Consider the following 23,356-nt stretch of genomic DNA (forward strand, 5'->3'; position numbering starts at 1 on the left):
ACAGTAAGGCTTTTTTTCATTAAAAAAAGACCATGCATAGTAAAGTTTTATCACTCAACTGCATTATTTCCATATTTATTGGGCATCTTGCCGACCAGCTTATGGTCTATATCCAATAACATGCTCGCAATCAAAAGTTTCTTTCTTCTAATAAATTCTCAAACTTTGCTTAGGTAAAACCTTTTAAAAACATCTATATTTCTATGGGTGCTCTACAAGTCTATACATCATCAAGTGAAACAACGTGGCGGCTTATCCTCTGCATCTTGTTGACGGTCACTGTGGATTTCAAGGATCTCAGCATCCCCGTTGCTTTCTGCCAAGTACATTAACAAAAAGGATTCGATTCAATTCCCTCCCGCTAAAAGCTATTTCACAAATGTTACGTTACGTTCACCTCGACAGCTCACATTCAGCACACAAGCAAGGGATAGATTAAGAAAAAAAACCACTAAGCTACACAGTGTAGTTTCATAAAATGGCTTATATAATAATGTATATTCATTATGAAGACCCCTACCTGGCTTGTCAAAGCTGGAAGTTCCACTTGACCTTGAGATAGCAGAGTTACAAAAACATTTTAAGGCTCGAAGAGTGCAAGTCAATTGAAATATTCTTTACGTCGGCCTACCTGGCGCTCTGCGATGTTTTCAAGTGTGGGCGAAATGACGGAGGGCCGTACGGCTGAAGGTAGTCCGGGTTGGCTGGCCGGCGGGTTGTCAAATCCACTTGTTTGATCATCTTGGTCACCATTTCCTTCTCTGCAGGTGATGCCGGATTTATTTCACGGACAGGAAACAAATAGGTTTTATGATCGAGATTAGTTCAGTTGTCGTCATTGCTTTAGACCAAGGGTGTCAGACTCGGGTTGGTTCGCGGGCCGCTTTAACGTCAACTTGATTTCACGTGGGCTGGACCATTTTAGATATAATATTTAGATTTTTTTTAATTATAAATGGATTAAAAGAACTGGATTAAAAGCCCTGGAAGCGAGCAGAGTACCCAACGCACTAATAGGAGCATCACTTCAGCACTGAGGAATCGACACTACCTCCAGTCCTGCTTTAATTCTATTTACTTTTCATTAGACTATTTTGAATGCATTCTTTCATTGATAGTAATAGCATAACAATGATGTCAAAGAAATTCAGAGTTTTATTTACTTTAAAAGTAGTGGAAGGACCAAAAAATGCATAGATTTTAATATATTTTTACTTTTAAATTCTGAGTATGGCTCTCAAGGAATAACATTTGAAAATATGAATTGTTTACGACTCTCCCTGCTTCAAACTAAATCGCTAAAATCGCTTTATTAATGAGCTGCTAATGAGCTGGTTGAAACTGAAGGAAGAAATTGAAACAGAACCGATCTTATTTGAATTCAAAGGGTTTAGTAAATTTGCTGAAGTTCCCTTTTGAGAACTAATGTTCTATTCAACTTTGATTGATAGTTATTTTGTTGCCATGGCGAATGAAGCGCGTTACCCCTGTGGCCGGCCAGTAATAGCCACCGCTGGACCGCCCATAATGAGTCCGTCTGAAGGATTTGACAAAGCAGCTCCAGCACCTGTGAAAGGCAGAAGTAACATGTCAAAAAGCACTTTGTTGAAACCATTCTCTACCGACTTTGAGTCCATTTGAACTGGGTGGGGGGAGGGATCGTACTGGTCCTTTGTTTGATTAGTCAGAAATGATTACCATAAGTTCTTGATCATGCAAGGGTTTCTGTTGGTAATGAGATCGACGGGTTTGAGACGTGGCGGTCGGAGGGATGAGTCTCCCGGTTTGGGCCGAGTATTGGGTCTCGCGTCGGGGGGGCTTGTCCAAAAGTTGGGCCTGTGGTAAAGTTAGGAAACTTTATTATGTCCGGGAGTAATTATATACTCAGAAAAAATATAGAGAGAGACTGAAGAAGGGAATAAGAAAAGGGTTTAAACAATTCTTTAAATTAAAACATGTAACTGAAACTAGATTTGTTTTTAGAAAAACATTTAATGTAATTATAGAAAAAGGGGTTTAGTCTAGTTAATTTTCTTTAATTTTAGGCTGTACGCGAGGAAGAAAGTATGGTTGGGAGTTGTTTCACACACATTGAAAATAAAGTATTAAAACCTTAAAAAATGCATTCCTAAAATTAAGCATTTCTAGAAAAAAAAAGAACAATGTTTAATGTTTCTTACGTACTTCTTTTTTGTCTTTTTGGGACGCCAAACTGACTTTGGCTGCCAGCTCCTTTAACTCATCCTTCCAAGCCTCAGAAAACAATGCTGGCCAAAAAGAAGAAAATTCAACCTTTAAAGGCTTTTTAAAAAAGCATTAGTATTAAGCTTTTCACCTGATTTGCTACTGTTGAACCCGTATTGTGTTTGGTGTGGCGCATAAGCCAATGGCGAGACAGCGGCTGGCCCCTGGACGTGACTCTTGAGTAGCGGATGCGGAAACAACGACGAGGTGACCAACCAGTCGTCTCTCACCATGCAAACGGGTCGACCGTTGAGTCCTGAGCAAGGATGAGGACACATTCGAGAAATGTATTAAATAATAACATCCACATTCTATTACTTGAGTTGAGCGACCTTCAACCAGCTGACAAGACTATGTGACAGCTCAACACCTACTAAAAGTCATTTTTTCCCAATTTTAGAGCTCTTGGAAGTTTCCTGAGACTCAGTTATGTCAAAATGTGTTTTGAACAACAGAAAGGAAATTGAAAGTCACAATTTTGTATGTCATTTTGCGAGAAATAGGAGAAATAATCCCATACTACAACAGATAAATGACTGATATGACATTTGCTAAATGACAAATAGCATTATAGTACTCAAAATCTTATTTTACTAAAAGAAGACATAAAAAGGAAAGCATTTTTCAGCTAAACAATGGAAGGGGGAAAGGTGAATGAGAAAGAATAGGATAACTCAAATTCTTCTAATAATTAAAAAAAAAATCCAGTGGATTTTAATCAAATTGCAGGGAAATGACCCATCAACATGGATTATTTGAACTCCTGTTTTGTACAAGAAAACTATCATTTTCATGGTTAGAATAGTTATTTTACAGTCTAATGACAAGAACTAATACGAGTTAAAAGTCACTCTTTTCTCATTCACTCTCAATAACAATGATAGACGTCCATTGGATGTTCATTATTTGTACTAACCTTGAATGTGCCTCGCCCGCATAAATACTTTAAGAGAAAATCAGCTTTTGATGCTGATTCTTTGTTCATAATACCTTTCTTTCACGTGTATTATGTAAGAGAAGGTTTTCTCATTCACTCTCAATAACAATGATAGACGTCCATTGGATGTTCATTATTTGTACTCACCTTGAATGTGCCTCACCCGATGCGGGTGAGGGTTGTGTCTGGAGAAGAAGGAGTGGTGGCTCAGAGCGCCGAACCTCGGCGTGCCTAACGTCAGCGGCGTCGCCTCGTTCCGCTCCGGTGGAAGACAGATAGAACCCCTCGATGGTCCCGAGCTCCTTTCACCGGACATGATTTTGGGAAGGGCGCTTGGGAGTTTTGACACCCGTTTTATGTTGAAGGCAAAAAAATGAAAAGGAACAAAATAGGTCACCGCTACTGTACCTGTACCTGGGGAAACCAATCTGACCTGAATTATGTTGTGGCGGTCGCTAAGAAACCAGAAGCAGAACATAACGTCTCCACACAGCTACTTTACTGATGACAAGTACACAACGATGACAATGGAGTCAATGCAACGCATTGAATTGTAGTGAAACGAAATTAACAAAGCAGTCACTGTGATTAGCAGAGGTGAAAGTCATTTGTTACACTTTGAAAAAAAACTCAGATCTGTTTGTCTTAAAATATTGAAAAAAACAGCTTCTAAATGTACTACCAATAGACTAAATCCTCAACTTTTCCTTATTATTTTTTCATTCGTCGAAAAGCAGATTTAATAGTTAATCCGTAGCTTATAAAAATGACAATTCGGAACATTTTGGTCTACTTGGACAATGCTAATGTTTCTGTGCCATGAATGGTGCCATGAATGATGCTGAATATCCAATCTAATTTGACTGGGAGGACAAAATAGTTGTCAGGATTTTCATTTCATTATATTATAAATTTACCTGCAACAAAGTATAAGCTTGGCCTTGCTATTAAAGAACAATTTTCTCACCTTTTGTTATGCGCACATAATTATTATCATACTTGCTTTCAACAAAGTTGGGGAGCTGTCCTCAAAGGTCATCCTCCTTTTAAGTGAAAATCCAAAAGAGTGCCTTTCCTCTTTATTTATGCATATTTTTGTGAAAGTCTAATGGCAAACCTGACATTGAAATGGTCCTTTGAGCCGGATTCGAACCAGCAACCTACAAATATCTAATGGCCAACCCAACAGATTTCACTGATTCAATGTCACTCTTTCTTAACTCATTCTTATCCCTTTCCATCATTTCACACTGTGTGATTGACATGTTCATCAATCTTAATGCAAGCACTTCAAAAACAATGTAAAATGGCAGAAAATGTCATCGGCGTTGTCAGTGTTATTATCAACGAATTTACGTTTTTGATCATGTTCCCATTACAATCAGTTAATCTTCAAGGCTCATTTTGTGCTGTGGAAATGCTACCATCTGTGCAAAGACCAGTGAAATGATGAGAACCGGATGTTAATATTGACTTCATTGATGTTGCCAAAGGATCCCGGACACACCTCCCAACACAACACAATGGTAGGTAGCATCTTGAAGTTGCCATTCATGATTAACAAGAAAATAAAATGATGAATAAGCGCATTAAAATTGTCACTGTAATAAAATCAGGACCCCGTACTTTCTAGAACTCAGCATGTTTCTTGATCCAAATTCTGGCAGTGCTCTTTGTTCAGATATCAACTTCTGCTCAGAGTTCAGAACACACTTCCTTCAGTAACATTTCCATTAAGACATAAATAAGATGTTTGTTGGCACTAGCCTCCTGCAGGGCTGAAGACTTTGATGCGTGACCGGACGTTTGGTCGACTGGACCCAAACAACTGGCGACAAAACAAGGTAAAACAACACGGTCTACGCATCAATAAAAGCCAACAATGGCCCTGAGCAGTTTCACTGAGGGGACGTGTGAGTGTATAAGAGTTTGTATGTACATGCGTTGTCCCTTTAAGAAGCTACGTCCGTCAGGGTCTTAACAAGTTCTCCAACAAAAAACAATAAAAGTCCGGGAAATTTGGAGCTTTTCTTTAGCCTAATAATTAATAGGGCATTAAGTATGACTAAATAATAATTTGCAGTTTGTATTTAGGGAATTTGAGCAACGATTTAAATGGTAATTATCAATAACCTTCCGGGCGACCAAACGTCCGGCGACCAAAAGTCCGGCGACCAAAAGTCCAAGTACCACTTTGATGACCCCCTAACGTGGATTCTGCTGTTTACTGCTATTCACCCAGGGGGGGAAAAAACGTAAAAAACAAGTGTTTGGAACTGGATTTTGCACAATGTAGTTTTGTAGGTGCACCGATAATGGAAGGGAATAGTGGGGTGTGATGTTAGAGTATGTTTTCAAAAAAGCAGGAGAAGCAAGAGAGAGAGAGAGAGAGAAGCAACAAAAGGGATGTAAGAGAAGGAAAAAAGAGTGAGCGATAAGGCGGGAAAGAAACAGGGAACGGCGAGAGGAGAGGAGGAAATTATACTTTTTTACTATATTTCTTTTTGAGTGGAGACTCTTGAAATTCAAGGTTAATAGCAAGTACTTATACCTGGACCAGAAGGAGTGAATAGAAGCAGGCGGCGGCATCTTAACAAGCCCCACTGCCAGTTTCCCTGCGCTCAGGCAAGCGACTCTCATCCACAAGCATCATCCTCAGGAGGAGGTGATGATGTCGGCGGCTTCTACAGACCCTCGCTGGTCCTCGCCGGTCCCCAAGATCACGCCGGAGGTGCTGCGGGAGACGCTGCAGTACTACAACTTGAGCCGGCAAGAGTTCATCAACACTTACAACATCCAGCCGCTGGTGTACGTGGCCGAACTGCCGCGCGCAGCCAAGACGGGTTTTGTCATCATCTACGCGCTCATCTTTGTGCTGGCGCTCGGCGGCAACAGTCTGGTCATTTCTGTGGTGGTGAAGAAGCGCGGCGTGCACACCGCCACCGACATCTTCATCTGCTCGCTGGCCGTCAGCGATCTGCTCATCACCTTCTTCTGCGTTCCTTTCACACTGCTGCAGAACATCACTTCGCAATGGTTTGGAGGTGATGAAGTGGCACAACAACTTTTACTTTGTGACAATAATTCATTCTGGAAGAGCATTTCTCTCCAAATACTGTCTTGTGCTTTTCCCCCAAAAGTTGCAATATGTAATATTTTCCTGTTATTTAACATGTCTACATGACTATTTTGCATTTTCATGATTTAAAAAGAAACATATGTACCAGAACATGCTTTGGATTGGTAATGTACCTAAAGTGGTTTTGGGAATGTAAATTGGAATAAGATTTTTTAAAATTTCTTTGTTCATTTTCCATTAAGCTTCACGGGGGTGCTGGAGCCTCTCCTGGGAGGTGAATTGGTTGCCAGCCTAGGAGACAAACAACTATGATTTTTTTTTCTATCCAATTTGAAACTGCTCAATGAAAAGCAATTATTTGCAAAAGCACCACTACAGAAAATTACTTCCACACGGTTTATAGACTTTAAGAGTTTTTGTGCTTTAAATGACTTAAATGATGTTTTCTCTTTCAGGCGTGCTTGTCTGCAAGACGGTTCCCTTCGTGCAGACCACAGCGGTGGTGACGTGCATCCTGACCATGACCTGCATTGCCATCGAGAGATACCTCGGCATTGTTTTCCCGCTTCGAATTAGGCAGCATTCAACCTCCAAGAGAGCGTACACGATGCTTGGTAATTTTCCCTCCAGAAATTGTTCTCGTTATACAGACAGCCACTTAATCAAGAGTTTTCTTTTGTTGTTGTTTTCGTTTCTGGTACGCCCCAGGGGTGGTCTGGCTTGCTTCGGTGATCGTGGGCTCGCCTATGTTGTTCGTGCAGCAGCTAATTGTGAGTGACTCCTTTGAATGCAATTAAGCAGAAAGCAAGTGCTGCTAATTACTTGACAACTTTCACAAAATGAACAGACTCCCATTGAATTTGTCATTCATTGCCTTTGTGAAAACCTCCTACATATAATAAGGAATTTGACATTTTGGTCATGTTTTTTGTTTCTTCATCTCACATTAACTGTCATAAAGAGTTGGTTGCCAGCTAATGAGTTACAAATATCAGATTCAGGGAATGTTTCTGACACAATCATTTGTGGTTCTGCTTTTAGTTATGTTAATATATTCACACAAAAGCTTAGTCACAAAGCAATACAAGAGTTCAACATAGCTGAGAATGTTACACGAGTGTTTATTGCATTGTTTTTGGACAGAAATTATTCAAATTAAATAATAACTCAAAAATTATGCCCAGATGACTCAAGGCGTTCCTGAAACTGGATGAGAATTAGAAATACAGCATTGCAACAAAACTATCAACTTACAAACAAATAAAAGAGGTCGTAGAAAAATGTTTTGAGTCATTTCAAGCACACATTTTGCCAAATGCTCCCCATTTAAAGAAATTATTGACTAAATTAAACATTTGATCAAAATCCAAGCTAGATGCATCACTAACACCTGACATTTAAAAGTCACCCATCTTTGAATAGCGTATTGCGTTCAAATCTGTTTGAGTATTAAAGCCACCGTCGCTTCATTTTCTTGCTCAGGTCAAGTATGATTTTGTGTACGACAACCACCATGTTTGCTGCCAGGAGATCTGGCGCTCCGTGAGTGACCGGCAGGCCTACACCACTTTCATCATGGTGGCATTGTTCCTGCTGCCACTCGCCACCATGCTCTTTCTCTACACCCGCATTGCCTTTGAGCTGTGGATCCGTAAAAGGGTGGGCGACTCCTCAGTTCTCAACACCATGAATCACCGGGAGCTCGTCAAGATGGACAGGTAGGTCATTACATGGTGCTAAATGTCCAATCGTGCAACGGCAAACATTAGTGACCGTGTGCTTGACAGGTCAAAGTTTGCATATTTTTGTCCAATGACAATTTGAATATAAATTTGCATCAAGTCAAGAATGCTTATAATTTCAAATGTAATTACCGTATTGTTCGGATCATAAGGCGCACCTGAGTATAAGTCTTAGCAGCCAAAGAATCCATGAAGAAGAGGCCAAAGAGGTCGCATTTTCGGGCGGCCTATTTTTATTTATTTCATCAATTCTTCTAGATAAGCATAGCCTTAAAATGAGTAGAAAAGGCTGTTGGTGTTCAGAGAGAGAAAAATAATAAATCACACTTGAGTATTAGTCACAGGCCTAGCCAAACAAGGGAAAAGGGCGTGACTCATAGTCCAGACAATACGGTATATTTATTAATAATATAGAACAGTGTTCAAATGTCTTCAATCATAAAATTATTTTGTTAATGGTGTCAACAAGGGAATTCTCTGATATCCTTGTATCTTTTTTTTAAAATAATAAACTCTATTTACTATAGCATAATGAAAAAAAGAAAAATCCTCAATTCAAGGTGTGCTTTTATCTTTTCTGCAGGAAAAAGAAGAGAGCAGTCAAGATGATGGTTATCATTGTGCTGCTATTTACCGTTTGCTGGGCACCTTTCCACACAGTCCACATGCTCTTTGAATATTGTAAAAAAAAAAAAAGCTGAACGCAAACAAACACCTTGAAATGTTATGCCATTTGTGGTACGTATCCGCGACGTTTGAATCCCAACTTTGTCTGCCTTCCCTTTAGACGATTTGGAGAGCAAATACGACGGCGTGACACTCAACATGATCATTGCTATCGTGCAGGCCATTGGCTTCTTCAACAGCTTCAACAATGCTATCGTCTACGCCTTCATGAACGAGAACTTCAAGAAGAGCTGCGTGACGGCACTCTCGCAATGCATGCGAAAGCTGGAGAAGAACCGGGATTTCCAGGCCCCGCCCGTACAGTTCATCAAACCCCAAACCAGAGAGGCCTTCCTGGAGTTGGACACGGGCGATGGCCCACGGTCGAGCGCGGCCAACAAAGGCCCGTCGCGTGGCGAGAGCTCCCACGAGGAAGGCAGGGAAAAGCTTTCCACTGTTCAAACCGAGCTTGTGGTCAACTTCCAAGAAACATGAGTTCCAAGCCATGAAAGTTGGAAAAGGACTTTTGCAACAAATGGGTAATTTTGTAAACAGGGCATGATGGATCAGTCATCATCCAGAGAAACCATGGCTGCAAGGCATTTCAAGTCTTTTGGCAGTCTGCAGGGTTAAATCTGGCAATGGTTGCCGAGATATTCTTCTCAAAAGGTGATAGTATTTCATCGTTCTTGGTTGTTATGATATGAAAAGAAAAAAAAGGTTTCAGGGGTCACATTTGTCAACTTTGCTGTTTTACAGTCCCCCCAGTAAATCTCTGGCAGGCAAACTCAGTATCTGCTTGTAAGACTATTTATTACTTGGTATTCTTTAAACAGATGTCTATTTATTTATGATTTTTTTTACAATGTTTGTCATGAGTCTCTTTGTTTAATGTGTATTTCTTAATAAACAAATTAAACGGGTATTGGAACCCGAGGCTGGATCAGATCAGTCCAATCTTTATTTGTAATGATACAAAGAGCTGAACACTTGTCACTGTTTGTCCATTTTTTTGTGGTAAATGTCACTAATGTATTAAAATGATCTATTTTGAAACTGAGTTTCTGTGTCATTTGGGCCTCAACTTAAAGAATCAATTAAGTTAAAAGGACAGACTAGTGAGACAGAAATACCAAAGACAATTTTTCTTTTATAATCTTCCATCTAGCATGGGTAAGTGTGACCGTGATTTAAAAGTGTCTAGCATACTTGAAGGCATTTTCTGAGAGTGATTTATTTCACTTACACAATTACACAAATGAGCTTTAAAAAAAAGAATTTGTTTTGAAATTTGGAGTGGAACATCCAAGCATTTAATTCCTTTTGAAAACAAATGAAGCTAATTCTACCACTTTGTGACAAATTGATTTGAAGATTCCATTCAAATTAAATAGAAACCAAGCCCTAACAAATGTTGTAGTGCCCACGCATTTCGGGGATTGTCAAAAACAGAAAAAAAATCATCCTGGCACAACATTTCCTCTCATATATAAATATATAAACTAACAAAAAGCACTTTTCTTCCTGAAATGCCCGTACGAGTCCAAGCACCTTCAGAGAAAAGACATGATGTAGTCAGGCACTTCCATATTGAATTGTTATCGAATGTCTATATTCCCCTGCTGTTACGTGAAGAGAGGAATATGAAAATCAGAATTATCAAACAGCAGCGGCCTTTTCGCTGGGGACGGGTCCCTTTCCGTCTTGTGCAGGAGTTTAAATAAGCCCGTGCCGATGTTCATTGGAATGCCCATGATGATGCACTCAGACACGCCTAGAAATGGAAAGATGTGATGTGAGATAATGAACAATACAGATGATGACAAATGATATTTTCGTCAGTGCGGCAAGGACTTCATATCCAGGCACTGTCTATTCTGTGTGAACTAATCAAGCACCTCAATCTAATGGATGTAAATAAAGAAATCAAGAAAGGCTTTACCGCAGACTGTGTCCTTCTGACCAAAGTAGGCGGCATCGAAGAGGTGGTCGGCTGTTTTCTCAAAGGACGCCAGCATGAGGACGCTCTCCTTCATTTTGGCCAAACCAAACCGAGTGATTCCAAGAATCTCCCCCTGTATTTTTTTCCAAAAGGATGCATTGTCCATTAATACACTCGTTCCCACATTATTGTGACACAAACTTTAGGATACCCACAACACATATCTGTTCATCCCCATTACTATACAAATAGTATTTAAAGTGTCTAAACCGCATGTGTCAAAGTGGCGGCCCGGGGGCCAAATCTGGCCCGCCGCATCATTTTGTGTGGCCCGGGAAAGTAAATCATGAGTGCCGACTTTCTGTTTTAGGATCAAATTAAAATGAAGAGTATAGATGTATATTAAATGTCCGGATTTTCCCCCTTTTAAATCAATAATTGCATTTTTTAAGCAATTTTCTCTGTGTTTTTAGTTCAAAAATCATTTTGTAAAATCTAAAAATATATAAAAAAGCTAAAATAAACATTGTTTTAGATCTATAAAAAAACTAAATATTCAGGGCTTTTAATCCAGTTCTTTTAATCCATTTATAAAAAAAAAATCTAAATATTATATCTAAAATGGTCCGGCCCACGTGAAATGAAGTTGACGTTAAAGCGGCCCGCGAACCAACCCGAGTCTGACACCCCTGGTCTAAACTGTCTTATGCGACTTCCATCTTGGCTTTTCTCTCTCCTAAACTGTCTCATCCGACATCCACGTTGGCATTTCACTTTTAATATTGATATGACAAGATAAGATTCAACTCTTAATCGTCTAATTAAAAGCTATGCTGCTTTTACATTCAAACCATTTACAGGCGCCTGCTAGCAAAATGAAATTTCACGATGAAACTAAAGGACTTACGCACGGAGCAACAAATAAGAAAACACCAGCCCAAAAGCTTTATCTTGATATAAAACAATCAATAGAGATGGCACCTTGTAAGACATGAGGTCAGCGAGAAGCATAACGTGACGTCGGTCGATGCTCATCCCGTGGTTGACCATTGTGTACTGGATCTCATTGATGATGGTCGACCTGGCCGCCTCAATGCCCAACGTCTTCTCCACCTGTGAAAAATAACGGGATGACACGGGGGGGGGCAATGTGATACTCAGAATGGTTTCCTTTTCCTTTCATTCATACCTCGTAAGTGTTATTGGAAGTCGTCCTGCTTCCATTGACGCCGTGGGTTGCCATGACAGCCCGCATGTTGTCACCCTCCACCAGCAATTTGTACTTGTTCTTGCCGCTCTGCTCATCGATGTGGATGACGGCGCGGGCCACCTGAGGTATACCTTGAACCACCACCTTGGAGATGAGTAAAGTTTTAGTTCATATAGCTTTGTCCAAATTATACTGTGCAACTCATTCTATTGTCAAGCTTCGCCAGCGACGTCATAATCAATAGAAATAACCTTGTTTTGACCAAAAGAGGAATAAATTGGGCTTAAAATGTGATTTTAAAAAACCTCAATATGGAGATTACCTTTCTCAATGAATATAAAAGAGTAGTTAGTGCAAAAATGGTTTGGATGAAAAAATACAAGTAAAACTCTCCCTCTGATTGCCTTTGAATCAAATTAATTAAACGCAGCAGCACGTAATTAGTATCGAGGAGAAAGAAGGCGGACATTGAATAGTGTATTGAAATAAAAAATGGGGAGAACAAACGCTTAAAATGAGAAAATGGATCAATGGATACAATGTAATAATAGTCTTTTTTCCTATGTAAAGATATATTTCAAGTGTATGATTACATACCTGTCAACCTCTGCCGATAACTGCCCTTATAAATGATTATGATTCCCCTTACAAACCCCCCAAAAAACCTTACAAACACCGTACGAGTCGTACGGTGTTTATAAGGTTTTTTTGGGGGTTCGTAAGGGGAATCATAATCATTTATAAGGGCAGTTATCGGCAGAGGTTGACAGGTATGTGATTACGCCCAAAAAGATAGCAATCCCAAAGCACTGGTTTGTCTGAATTAGCTTAATATATAATATAAAGAAAATCTTTAAGAAAGTGGTTTTAAATATGTTAAAATTGAAACTTTGAAACGCCTGCATAGCTGCCATTCAACCGATCACAAGGTATAAAAAGATAACCGATAGGGATGACACCCAATCTTGTGAGATTAGCGTGAAGAGAAGACTTTTCACCGACAGCCTTCCTATAGTCTTCAAGCGTTTCATCTTCTCCTGTCCATCTTTCTCACTAGCACATATAGTGGATTATTACCTTTGGAAGCTCTCCCTTCAGGGACTGCATCACATAGTACATGGAGCTTTTGTTGTTTTCCTTGGGGGACACACACACCACGGCTTCGCCATGCACGGCAATGTCCCCCGGTTTCACCCGCAGCTTTGACATACAGATGGAATAACGCACCGTCTCGGCGTTCACCTGAGAATGAGAAGGCATTTAAAAGTCAAAGAAGAGCCCGTCGTCTGACATTTCAAGGATTTTCTCTTGTAAGTTGGAACGAAAACACACACCCACCGCGGCCTTTTCGAGAATAGTGTACGTACATGTGTGTTCTGGATGAAGAATAAAATTTGTTTTACCTCCAACCGCAGCAGCCTTATTCGTTCCAGGGACAGTTTGACCAAAATGAAGCAGTCATCAGGCAGAAAAACCTCTTCGATGTACTCGGAAATCTGCCAAGGAAAAAGCATTTGATGTTTCAATCGGCTGGTGCAGAGGTGCATGCCATCCATTTTGATTTTCTACTTTAAGATAAGTGGCAGCTTTTACACACCTCGCCCAGGAGTGTTTTCTCAATTCTTCCCTTTACCAGCCGGCCAAAGTCGGAGTCGTCCTCCACGTCTAAATGGGCGGTGATGATCGGCGTACTGGGTGGTAAATAAGAAGTGAAATTACAAATCCAGCCTGTTAGAAAAAGTACTCCACTCTGACAATTGTCACTACTTCCAAAGTCACTCCATTTAACCTGATATTCTTGGAAGCATTGATGATCTCCTTGATGCGAGGCACGCCAAGAGTGATGTTCATGGATGCCACTCCGGCAAAGTGGAAGGTTTTCAGGGTCATCTGAGTGCCGGGTTCTCCAATACTCTGGGCGCAAAGGGCTCCCACTGCTGAACCCGGCTCCATTTGAGCTCTGCAGAAAGACCGGCAAAGTTGTGACATAGTGTCAAACCAAATGCAGGCTCTGGCGTCTTCGCCACCTCATATATTTGTCCCTGCAGGTTTCCAGAAACTTCTTTAGCTGCGTGGGGGTTACACGGTCCAGCTGATAAAGAACTTTAGGCTGGGAGAAGTCCAAAAAGGGAGAAAATAATTTCTGTTGAATATGACGCATCATTTAGACTTGAGACCTCCGCATACGTGCGCCGGATTTACCTCGCTGGTGCCATTGTCGTTGATGCCGTATTTATCTCTAGTTTTCTTGATCCTCTCAGATACGCCTTTGATGAATTTCCTAATTTCCTGCAGGTGAAGTCAGGAGAGTATTTTAGAAAAAAGCCATAGGGGAAGAGATTGAATTACATGCAATCGTAAAGACACAACACAACCAACCAGCAGGGTAAGCCATGCGTTAGGAATTTTAGGAAAATCAAGTTTTGTTGCGGGGTAACCATAACGTTAGATGCTACTGTTTAACTGTAATGCAATTAAAATGTTTTACACGCATGTTTAAATTTACGGAAATGTTTACAGTTATGTTAAAAGTGAAATACAACTGAACTGCACTCAAGCAGTGAGTGATTCATTCATGGACCACACTTTGGGAATCACTGGTTTAAAATGATGAGGCCATGTTTAAAAAAATAATAAGAACAATGACAGTCCATTCTCCATTCACTTCCCAACATGCTCTATCACTATACCTCCAGGTACTTCTCTGAGCCGGTCTCAGTTAGCGCCTACACAAAAAGTTCAACAGGAATTACTATGTAATCATCCATGTTATGAAATATTTTGAATTATTTCAAGTGGGATAGAAATGATATTAACTTATTTTGGAAAGTGCAAGAAAATGAAACCTTTCCCTTTCCACATTTATTTTCCAATTCCCCTTACCTGAATATTATGTCAATTCTTTATTAAAACCATCTTTAATAGTAGATGTGTGTACCTCCAAAAAGCTGTCCCTGCAGCACAAAAAGTCAGTTTTCTTCATGATAGCGTCTGAAGCCAGAACCAGCTCGCCCGGGCTGAGCGTGGGCTCGTCTGAACACGGATTTACCGCCTGTGGGGACAAAGCATAGCCTAATTAACACTTAAAGTAGAAATTGTATTTAAAGCAGCTTAGAATGAAAGAGTTTCAAACAACGACTACTCTTAAAATGGCACCAATTCTGTACAAGGACATACATTGCTTTTACTACATCTATTCACAGCGCACTAACACTCCAAATTGCCGTTTCTCAAACCGCCCATATTTAGCGTAACAATAGTAAAGTGGTCCTTAAATGAGATATCAGTACACGCTGGCAAGAGTGGTGGTTGTCATCTGCTGTTGTTAGCTAACTCAAGTGCATAAAAGTCAATTACCACACTCTACAGCAGTGTGGTACAAAGGCAACTGAGAAAGGAGGTTATTAATAAGTGGTTTTTATTCAAAATTGTGTGAAAAACACGGTCTGCCTTCATTTTAAAGTCAATTACACAGAATCGTAGAAGTGTATATAGCGCTTCATTTGATGACTAATCCTCAAAGAACTATCAAAATATTGTTTTTGCCGCCCCTAGTTTGCACTAATTATGTAGGCGAAAGAGGCCACATTTACCCGAATGTTGTCCAGAACCCGCTTGAACTCCAGCGGCTCGTCCTTGCCCTCCATGTCGGCGGGGTCCAAGCCGTCGCCGCCGTAGATGAACTGGATGATGTCGCCGGTGGAGCTTCGTACGGTGAGGTCGTACTGGGAGCACAGATCTTCTAGGGATTTCACCAAACGCCGCTGTCCAAAGACAAATGGTTACTTTGGGGTTTATTAGATAACAGGGGGCGCTCTGTTTCCAATGAATGAATCCTCCCTTGAGGTTACTTCAACGAGAGAAACCATTTTTTAAACTAATCGCTATGAAAACTTGCAAGGTTACCTGCATGTAGCCAGTCTCAGCTGTTTTCACGGCCGTATCAACCAAACCCTCACGACCGGCCATCGTATGGAAAAAGAACTCGGTGGGAGTAAGGCCGGAATAGAAGCTGTCCGCCACGAACCCTTTTGCGGCAGGCAGCTGTGGAGATAGAAAAAAGCTTTCTTAGCAAGGAAAGAAAAACAAGTAATAGTCATGTTTATTGTTTGAACTTACTTTGGAGTGCTTTTCAAAGTGAGGCAGGGAACGATTTTCAAAACCATCAGGTACTCGAGAGCCACTTATGGCTTGCTGGCCCACGCATGCAATCATTTGAGAGATATTAATAAAAGATCCTGTGTACAGCACAAAAAGGAGGAATTAATGTCTCACATGTAAGACAAAGAAGAAACGCTCTTTTTGTATTGGGTCTAACGGAGTTAAGGAAACAACAAGCTTGTTTTCCTCCAATAGGTAATACGCAGGAAGCCTTCATTCCACACATTGCTTCAAGATAATCACATGATTTTTTTTTGCCACTTGCCTTTGGAACCACACAAAGCCATAATCAAAGGACTGTTGCTCTTGTCCAACTCTCTGAGGCAGGCACTGCCGGCGCGATCTCTGATGACCGACAGTTCTCTCAGGATGAGTGCCTGTTGACAAAAAAAAATACATTCTCACATTTTTCAAACACAAAAAGAAAACGAATGTTTTGCTCTATTTGATTGTGTTCACACTCTCAGTACCCAAAGTATGTAAATGTCAACGCTGACCATTGAGTAAAGCAGAGAAAATAAGAGCCATTCATTTGTAAAAGCTGGTGGCCGACAAAGGCTGCAGGAAACAGCCCATAAACCTCAGCATTATGGTGGAACAGTGTAATAGTTTGATTCACTCAATATGAAATGTTCTCAAGGTCAGCCTGTCTGCTTGAGGGTACTCGGTCGTTTGGTCGCCCCGAAGGTAAGTGATAATTACCATTTAAATCGTTGCTCAAATTCCCTAAATACAAACTGCAAATGACTATTTAGTCATACTTAATGCCCTAGTAATTATTAGGCTAAAGAAAAGCTCAAAATTTCCCATACTTTTATTGTGTTTTGTTGGAGAACTTGTTAAGACCCTGACTCACCTACCTTCTTAAAGGGACAACGCATGTACATACAAACTCTTATACACGTCGGCTCAGTGAAACTGCTCATGGCCATTGTTGGCTTTTATTGATGCATAGGCCGTGTTGTTTTAACTTGTTTTGTCGCCCGTCTTTTGGTCGCCCGTTGTTTGGGTCCGGGCGACCAAAAGACCGCGACCAAAAGTCCGGCGACCAAACGACCGGCGACCAAACGATCGCACACGCTGCTTGAGACTTCTTGATTTTGAATATTGGGGACTGTCCTCCATGTGTCAAGATAAGATAGCTACTTATTTCATATACTATATAGTATACCTCAAGAGTCTCTTCAGCTGTGCATCCAGGCTGCTGTTGCAGCTTGCCTGTCTGCAGGGCCTCAATGTACTCGTCACATTTGTGGTAGCCTTCATCCAGCAGGTCCTGCTTGGCTTTCAGCAAACCCTGGCCAGGCGTGACGTCCCCGATCCCGATTGAAAAGCCTCGGTTAGCTGGAAGTGATAGGAAAAACAAAAGTTCAATTTCAGATGAAAAAGCTCTCGACTCTCCTGGAGGGTGGTAATGACGTACAAAGATACGCGGGGGCGAGTCGCGCCAGGCGGGACATGGCGTTGGCCGCCTCTAGCTGTCCCCAGTCTCTCAGTAGGATGTAGAAGATGTTGTTCTTGGAGCCTGAGCCTAAGGTGCTTTTATCCATGCTGCCACACATTAGCTCACTGTTGTGGATTACCACGTCTGGAGAGGATTGACAAAAATAAAACCAGTAAAAAGGGGGTAAAATTCAAGGGCTTCACAGTCACCATAGTCGAATTCAACTCATTGGGTGTCTATTTTTTAGTATTCTCATTTATAAATCTCAGTATTAGACTTTTTCAATGTCACTTTTCTTTTTCTTTTGTAAAAAATGTGATTTGTTCAAAAAGGGTTGGTAAAATTTGATATTTAATAGAATTTCTCATTTTGCTTTTGATTTGTTTTCTATTGAGTAGCACTATCATTGATAGGAGTTTGGAACTGCACATCTATTTATCATGTATTATGCACATCATGAATAGTTTAAAAGGTCAAGGGAATCAAGGATTTTACTCAAATGCATTCATTTCCCCTGCTCATCGTCAATAGCAGTGAGTTTAAACACAAAAAACTGAACTTTTTTCCTTTTTTCTTTTTTAATTTCATTATTGCCCAACTTGATACTTACAAGAGTCATTGTGGCAGAGGTCCTCTCCTTTCCCGCAGTACTGTTTGCCCTTCGTACGCAGGTTGGCCTTGACGGGACTTTCTTTACTTGGCTTCAAGATGAGGCTGAAAATCTGCTTACCCGTCCACAGAGCCATGGGCTGAAGGCCACCACGTACAAAGAAATTAGCAGTGTGGTAACACATTGGTAAATACTAAGTTGAAAACTTTTGAGTACCTTCATGATAGATGGGTGAGGGAGCGCAATCTTGACTTTTTCGTCAATGCCAACAAGAATGGAAGCGATGATTTGACAGGCTTTGGAACGGTCAAAAAAGGTGTCCTTCAGTGTCAGGAGGTAACCCGCTGAGAGGTGGAAACATGTAATTCAACTATTTACGTATTTTCAATACCTTCCTAATAATAAACCTTTCAAAGTATGATAAGTTAAATGGACATGCACATTGTAACAGAGCCTATTTACCTGTTAGAAAATCTTGAATAGCAGCAATCAGCGGCTCGCCATTTCTCGGTGTCACGAGATTTGCTTTTGTCTGAGGGAAACACATGTCCCCACAATGAAAAGAATTAGAGAGGAAATTAAACCCCATTAACAGCGCTATATTTACGTACCCCCATTAGGACGAGCGCCTCAGCTTTGGCCTCTTCAGTCTGAGGAAGGTGGAGGTTCATTTCGTCACCGTCGAAGTCGGCATTGTAGGGCGTGCACACGCATTCGTTGAAACGGAAAGTTCTGTGAGGCTTGACTCGGGCCTGAGAATGTAACATATTTTAAAACTGCGGAATAACACGTTCAAAATGAAATGAGACTACTCTGCTCTCTATAATGGCAAACTCAGAAACTACTGGCGACAATCATTCCACAATTACAGAATGTAATTCATCAGGCCTGAGATTAATCAACCCTCCGAGGCTCAATCCGCATAGCAATTCCTTCACGATATGCAAAAAGTACATTTATCACACAGTCAATGAATAAGAGTTTGCTGCAATTTACCACAGCGTGCGTTTGCATTTTTTTTTACATGGTCTCTGCACACATTCCAAGATAAAATTTTACTTTTAAATAGGCATCTGTTAACATAACCCTTTTCCTAATAACTATAGTATATAAAGAAAAACAACATAACAAGCTGTCAGTGGTCAGATAGAAAAAAAAAAGAAGGTAGTAGGCCCAGACCAACAATGAAAAAAGTCCAACCTATTAATTAGTTAACATTGATACACAAGAACCTTTGAAAATCATGACCTGGGGAGGCCCATTTTAGATATAAAACTTTCTTAAGGGCATTCAACTATTGACCATATTTGCATTTGCAAATTTGTCTATTCGCCCATTATTGGTGGGTATTTGCCCTCAGTTATTCTTTGAAAAAATGCACCAGTTATTTACACACAGCAAAGACATTCCTAAAAGCAATTGAATTGACTGCTTTTATTCTCATTTTGATAAGATGGCGCTATCTGGTGGCACTTTGGAGGTAAGCACCAATGTTGAGCTTCGGGAGGAGCTTCATTTGGGTTTTGTTTTTGAGGTAAAACTCGAGGTCACGGCCATTTGGTCAACTGTAAAGAGGAAAAAAAACACAAACTTACAATGTGAGCCATGATGCTGAGCTTGTGCAGTGAAGGTTGTCGGTTGAAAAGAACGATGTCTCCATCGATCATGTGTCTTTCCACCACATCGCCAAAGCGGAGTTCCTGAGCTGACTTCTCTCGGTTGCCGTATTTTAAGAACCTACCAAAAAAACATGTTACTCGAAGGAAATTTAAATTTTAAAAAAAGGGTTGATGTCTCGCTCGCATTACCTTTTTATTTTATTTTGACGATTCTCTATAAAATTAGCACCAGGGTGAATGTCCGGACCATTGCGGACTAATTTTCTCATGAGCTCCAGGTTGGCTTTGTTTACCTGTCAGGACGCGGTTAGAAATTTACCAAACGAGAGCAGTGAAATGCCAAAATGAATGACAGCGAGCTTACCCTCTCTGGATAAGTCAGGATTTTGGCAACATGCACCGGTACGGCCACTTCGTCAATCCTTAGATTTGGGTCAGGGGAGATGACGGTTCTGCCGGAAAAGTCCACTCTTTTGCCTGACAGGTTTCCTCTAAATCGACCTGCTCATCAAAGCTCAAAGTAAGTAAAAAGTAAAGGTCCACGAAGTTAATTTTAAGTGAATACCCGTGGCATACCTTGCTTGCCCTTAAGTCTCTGCACAAAGCCTCTTGTCCATTTCTTGGGCGCCATGTTGAGCGGGATGCCAGAAAGCTCGCTGTTGATGTACAGCGCGCACTGCAGCTGGAGGAAGTCCCAGTCCTCCATGATCATCTGCGTCTTGGCACCAGTCATGCGATGCTGGAGGATGAGAGTTTAATTCTGGTGTATTGTCACTATGCTCAAACATGATATTAGCCATTTTTCATGGCCTTTTTAAATGAAACCTTTTTGATGACGTCATTGAGGAAGATGATCTCAGTGAGCTTCATGGTGAGGTCGTCCTCGTTGGTGCCCGACTTGAGGTCGCTGACCACCGAGGGCCGGATGCACAGCGGGGGCACGAGAAGTCGGGTGAGGATGAGGTCGGCCGGTTTCCCCGATTCGGGATTCATCAGCAGCAGCGGCACGTCCTCTTGGGAGATGCGCTTGAACATGTTGAGGACCACCAGAGGGTTGAGGTTTTCCTATAAACGACATGCAAGTATCTTCAGTACAGCATATGAAAAAATATGATTGGAAAAAAAGGAAGTTGTTGCCACCTGCGCCCGCGGCAAAAGCGGTTCCATAAGTTTGTTGTGCTCGATGGCCGTGTCAAAGGATTGCAAGAACTCGGACACGAAAGGTTCTATCGCTTTCTTTGTAGTTTTGTACTTTTCGTGGATGATCTTCAACAGGCCACACTTCTTTACCGTTCCTGAGGAGCAAAAGCGACATGGAAACGTGCAACAACATCACTCGCGACAAGATATTATTTACCGTTAAACGCTGAACAATTGACGCAAATGGTTTTTTTGCGGCATTTATCAGAGATCTTCTTCTTCAGGCCTCGTTTCTGGAGATAGGGGAGGTTGGGCCGTTTCAACATTTCCATGAACTGGAGCTTCTCTTCTTTGGTTAGCATGATGCTTGAGCAGGTCTTGCAAATCATCTGGAGGAAAATAAAGCTTTTTTTAAACAAGCAGAGAAAAGGAACATCTTTGTTAAGAATATTTTCGTAAGCGCGCTTACCTGTAAAATTCCAATGATAGCTTTAAAGTAGCCCACGTGAAAACACGGTAGTTCCAGATCCAGGTAGCCATAGTGACCCAAACAATCTGCCAGATTCTTCCCACATGTTAAACATGGTCGGTCTTTCTCGCTGGTCCCCTGCGTGTGCAAAAAAACAACCTTATTGTTATTAACACACAAAGGAAGCTAAAGTGCAATACTTGAAGGAAGCATTACGTACCATACGGTGATCCAATACTCCATAAGGCAATGGCGAGTGTTTGGTATCTTGGCTGTATAGATTCTTGCTGACCACCTGAATATGGGCCTGCTGACGCATTTGTTCAGCGGATTTCATGCCGAAGCAAATGTGGCTTCTGTTCAAATAAAATGTTAAAATATTACTTATTTTTACAATAAAAACATAAACACTGTCACATGTATGCTGTGATTAAATGATCCTGCTGTTGCTTTTTTAGACTCTTTAATAGATGAGGTATTTACTGATGGTGTAAGAAATCTAAAAATGGTGCGTTAATGCCATTGACGGCAATAGATGTCCAATCAATTTCAACTAAGAGATCGCTTCTAAAAAAGGGACTTGAATCGAACACTTCCCAAGTGTTAGAAAGTACAGAAGACAGAAATGGATGCAATCTATCCTCAATAATCACACTTTAATAAAGAAAGTGTTATTATTGAGGATGGATTGCATCAATTTCTGTCTCATCGGGAAGTATTGCGGTTCATTTCGATCATCAAAGAGCATATCAGGCAAAAATAAAAACATAAACACAAACTGTCATTGGTGTTAGCTTTAGCCAGCGAGGTAAGTAATGCTAGCAAGCTACTCACATTTTCTTGGCCACATCTGTCTCTCTGAACTGCTCCTTCACCATTTTTGCAGTTCTTTGCTCTACGCAAGACTTAAGAGAAAGATCGATTTTGTTTTCACTCGCATCAGATGAATGAATGGCGATCTAAGTTTACATCTCCGTGTTTGAACGAGCTACCGTAGCAAACACACACTACTATGCACGTTGTTGGTGAGTTCAATGTCCAAATGTTATTTGCCCAAATGCAGTCTTGTTCATGATGCTTAAAAAATAAACCGTCTCTGAAATGTTTTTTTCTATTTTATAGTATCTTGGTCATGGTTTAATCTAACGTCTAGCATCCAAAGACAACCTAAGGAATAAAAAAAGACACGGTTCTATTACGTTCAATTACTCCTGAACGCAGCATAACTCTTTTTTTTTTACACACATATGTTTATGTTTCTCCGTTGTTGCACAATATATGTTGTTTGATATCAACAAATATACACAATTTAAAAGTTTAAATAAATAAAAAAGATAACGTACAAATACTCTATGTTTATATGCATTTACTATATTGAATAGTCACGTGACGTGTCACGTGATTGCAATATTCCATCTCGCCACCATATAATGCAAAATGCCAATTAAAACACATTTCACGACAGCTGTTGGATCCTCCTCCATCAAAGATCTTATAGGGCTTGTACAAACCGGTGAAATACGTACATAACGATTCAATCATGGTCAAGGTATGTATATACTCAAAACAATTCTCAATGGTAGAGTGTAATGTTCATTAAAAATTCAGACTCCATAAATGAAAGGACAAAGTATAACAGGACTGTGGCTGTTTTTGTAAAGAAAGTGATTTACAGAGAACGACACAATCTTGTTAATTAATGAATGCACAATGCAGAATTGATCAGACTTTTTAAAGCAAAGAATATGAGTAGTTGTGTGCATGTAGAAGTCAAAATACTGTAGACTTGACTTAATAGAGAAAAAAAACAGATTAGTTAAAAAAATGCACACAAAGATTACCTACAAACATTTCTGCACACCATTTTGTTTACAATATTCCTTTTGGAAACAATTTGGATCTAATCCCATTTTCTTCAGGAGAGGATAAAGGAATTTTCAGAAAAGGTAAACAATCTGAACAAATTTGATCCATTTCATCAAGTTAATACAATGCAATGCCCAGATCCAGGCATTACATGATGAGGAAAAAGAGGAATATCCCAGAAGACGATGGACCATCAATGCTGTAGCTATCTTTGTGTAATTAACAAG

The 23,356-nt window shown here is 40.5% G+C and overlaps 3 protein-coding genes across 4 annotated transcripts; 1 reads left to right on the forward strand and 2 right to left on the reverse strand.

The window, feature by feature from the left end:
- Window positions 1-27: 27 nt before the first annotated feature.
- tbata (thymus, brain and testes associated) lies at window positions 28-3,776 on the reverse strand. Its single transcript, XM_077626492.1, has 8 exons — window positions 3,329-3,776; window positions 2,336-2,500; window positions 2,185-2,267; window positions 1,699-1,836; window positions 1,486-1,567; window positions 632-761; window positions 521-552; window positions 28-316 (listed from the first exon to the last, which is right to left on the reverse strand). Exons 1-8 carry the CDS (start codon window positions 3,657-3,659, stop codon window positions 231-233), a joined length of 1,047 nt encoding a protein of 348 aa, XP_077482618.1. The 5' UTR covers window positions 3,660-3,776; the 3' UTR covers window positions 28-230.
- A 1,832-nt stretch (window positions 3,777-5,608) lies between these two features.
- On the forward strand, window positions 5,609-9,611 carry qrfprb (pyroglutamylated RFamide peptide receptor b). Its single transcript, XM_077626237.1, has 6 exons — window positions 5,609-6,225; window positions 6,716-6,874; window positions 6,969-7,030; window positions 7,743-7,978; window positions 8,586-8,683; window positions 8,790-9,611. The coding sequence occupies exons 1-6, from the start codon at window positions 5,850-5,852 to the stop codon at window positions 9,161-9,163; spliced, it is 1,305 nt and encodes a 434-aa protein (XP_077482363.1). The 5' UTR covers window positions 5,609-5,849; the 3' UTR covers window positions 9,164-9,611.
- A 401-nt stretch (window positions 9,612-10,012) lies between these two features.
- polr3a (polymerase (RNA) III (DNA directed) polypeptide A) lies at window positions 10,013-22,462 on the reverse strand. Of its 2 annotated transcripts, XM_077626234.1 has the most exons (32): window positions 22,098-22,462; window positions 21,484-21,619; window positions 21,264-21,401; window positions 21,012-21,183; window positions 20,795-20,949; window positions 20,480-20,719; window positions 20,231-20,393; window positions 20,019-20,155; window positions 19,844-19,947; window positions 19,631-19,772; window positions 18,647-18,787; window positions 18,498-18,567; window positions 18,252-18,379; window positions 18,036-18,174; window positions 17,405-17,569; window positions 17,153-17,325; window positions 16,247-16,358; window positions 15,940-16,058; window positions 15,727-15,864; window positions 15,414-15,584; window positions 14,759-14,872; window positions 14,511-14,546; window positions 14,023-14,109; window positions 13,848-13,930; window positions 13,610-13,780; window positions 13,418-13,511; window positions 13,224-13,316; window positions 12,898-13,062; window positions 11,800-11,964; window positions 11,592-11,723; window positions 10,611-10,743; window positions 10,013-10,442 (listed from the first exon to the last, which is right to left on the reverse strand). In XM_077626234.1, the coding sequence occupies exons 1-32, from the start codon at window positions 22,139-22,141 to the stop codon at window positions 10,294-10,296; spliced, it is 4,209 nt and encodes a 1,402-aa protein (XP_077482360.1). In that variant the 5' UTR covers window positions 22,142-22,462; the 3' UTR covers window positions 10,013-10,293. The 2 variants fall into 2 exon arrangements, with proteins under 2 accessions (XP_077482360.1, XP_077482361.1); XM_077626235.1 differs by lacking the exon at window positions 14,511-14,546 and having other exon boundaries at window positions 22,098-22,461.
- Window positions 22,463-23,356: the final 894 nt, after the last annotated feature.

This window comes from Stigmatopora argus, chromosome 18 (genome assembly GCF_051989625.1).
Source record: "Stigmatopora argus isolate UIUO_Sarg chromosome 18, RoL_Sarg_1.0, whole genome shotgun sequence".
Lineage (NCBI taxonomy): Eukaryota > Metazoa > Chordata > Actinopteri > Syngnathiformes > Syngnathidae > Stigmatopora > Stigmatopora argus.

What these genes read in the sequence shown, in the direction of transcription:
- tbata (XM_077626492.1), bottom strand. Translation starts at nt 3,659, where the DNA reads ATGTTCTGCTTCTGGTTTCTTAGCGACCGCCACAACATAATTCAGGTC. An exon ending in GTTCAACAGTAGCAAATCAG is followed by an intron (nt 2,268 to 2,335) that starts GTGAAAAGCTTA and finishes CTTTTTGGCCAG; the next exon opens with CATTGTTTTCTGAGGCTTGG. An exon ending in TTCCAGCTTTGACAAGCCAG is followed by an intron (nt 317 to 520) that starts GTAGGGGTCTTC and finishes TGTACTTGGCAG; the next exon opens with AAAGCAACGGGGATGCTGAG.
- qrfprb (XM_077626237.1), top strand. Translation starts at nt 5,850, where the DNA reads ATGATGTCGGCGGCTTCTACAGACCCTCGCTGGTCCTCGCCGGTCCCC. An exon ending in CACTTCGCAATGGTTTGGAG is followed by an intron (nt 6,226 to 6,715) that starts GTGATGAAGTGG and finishes TTTCTCTTTCAG; the next exon opens with GCGTGCTTGTCTGCAAGACG. An exon ending in TGTTCGTGCAGCAGCTAATT is followed by an intron (nt 7,031 to 7,742) that starts GTGAGTGACTCC and finishes TTTCTTGCTCAG; the next exon opens with GTCAAGTATGATTTTGTGTA.
- polr3a (XM_077626234.1), bottom strand. Translation starts at nt 22,141, where the DNA reads ATGGTGAAGGAGCAGTTCAGAGAGACAGATGTGGCCAAGAAAAT. An exon ending in ACGACAATGGCACCAGCGAG is followed by an intron (nt 13,931 to 14,022) that starts GTAAATCCGGCG and finishes GACTTCTCCCAG; the next exon opens with CCTAAAGTTCTTTATCAGCT. An exon ending in CTTCCAATAACACTTACGAG is followed by an intron (nt 11,724 to 11,799) that starts GTATGAATGAAA and finishes TATTTTTCACAG; the next exon opens with GTGGAGAAGACGTTGGGCAT.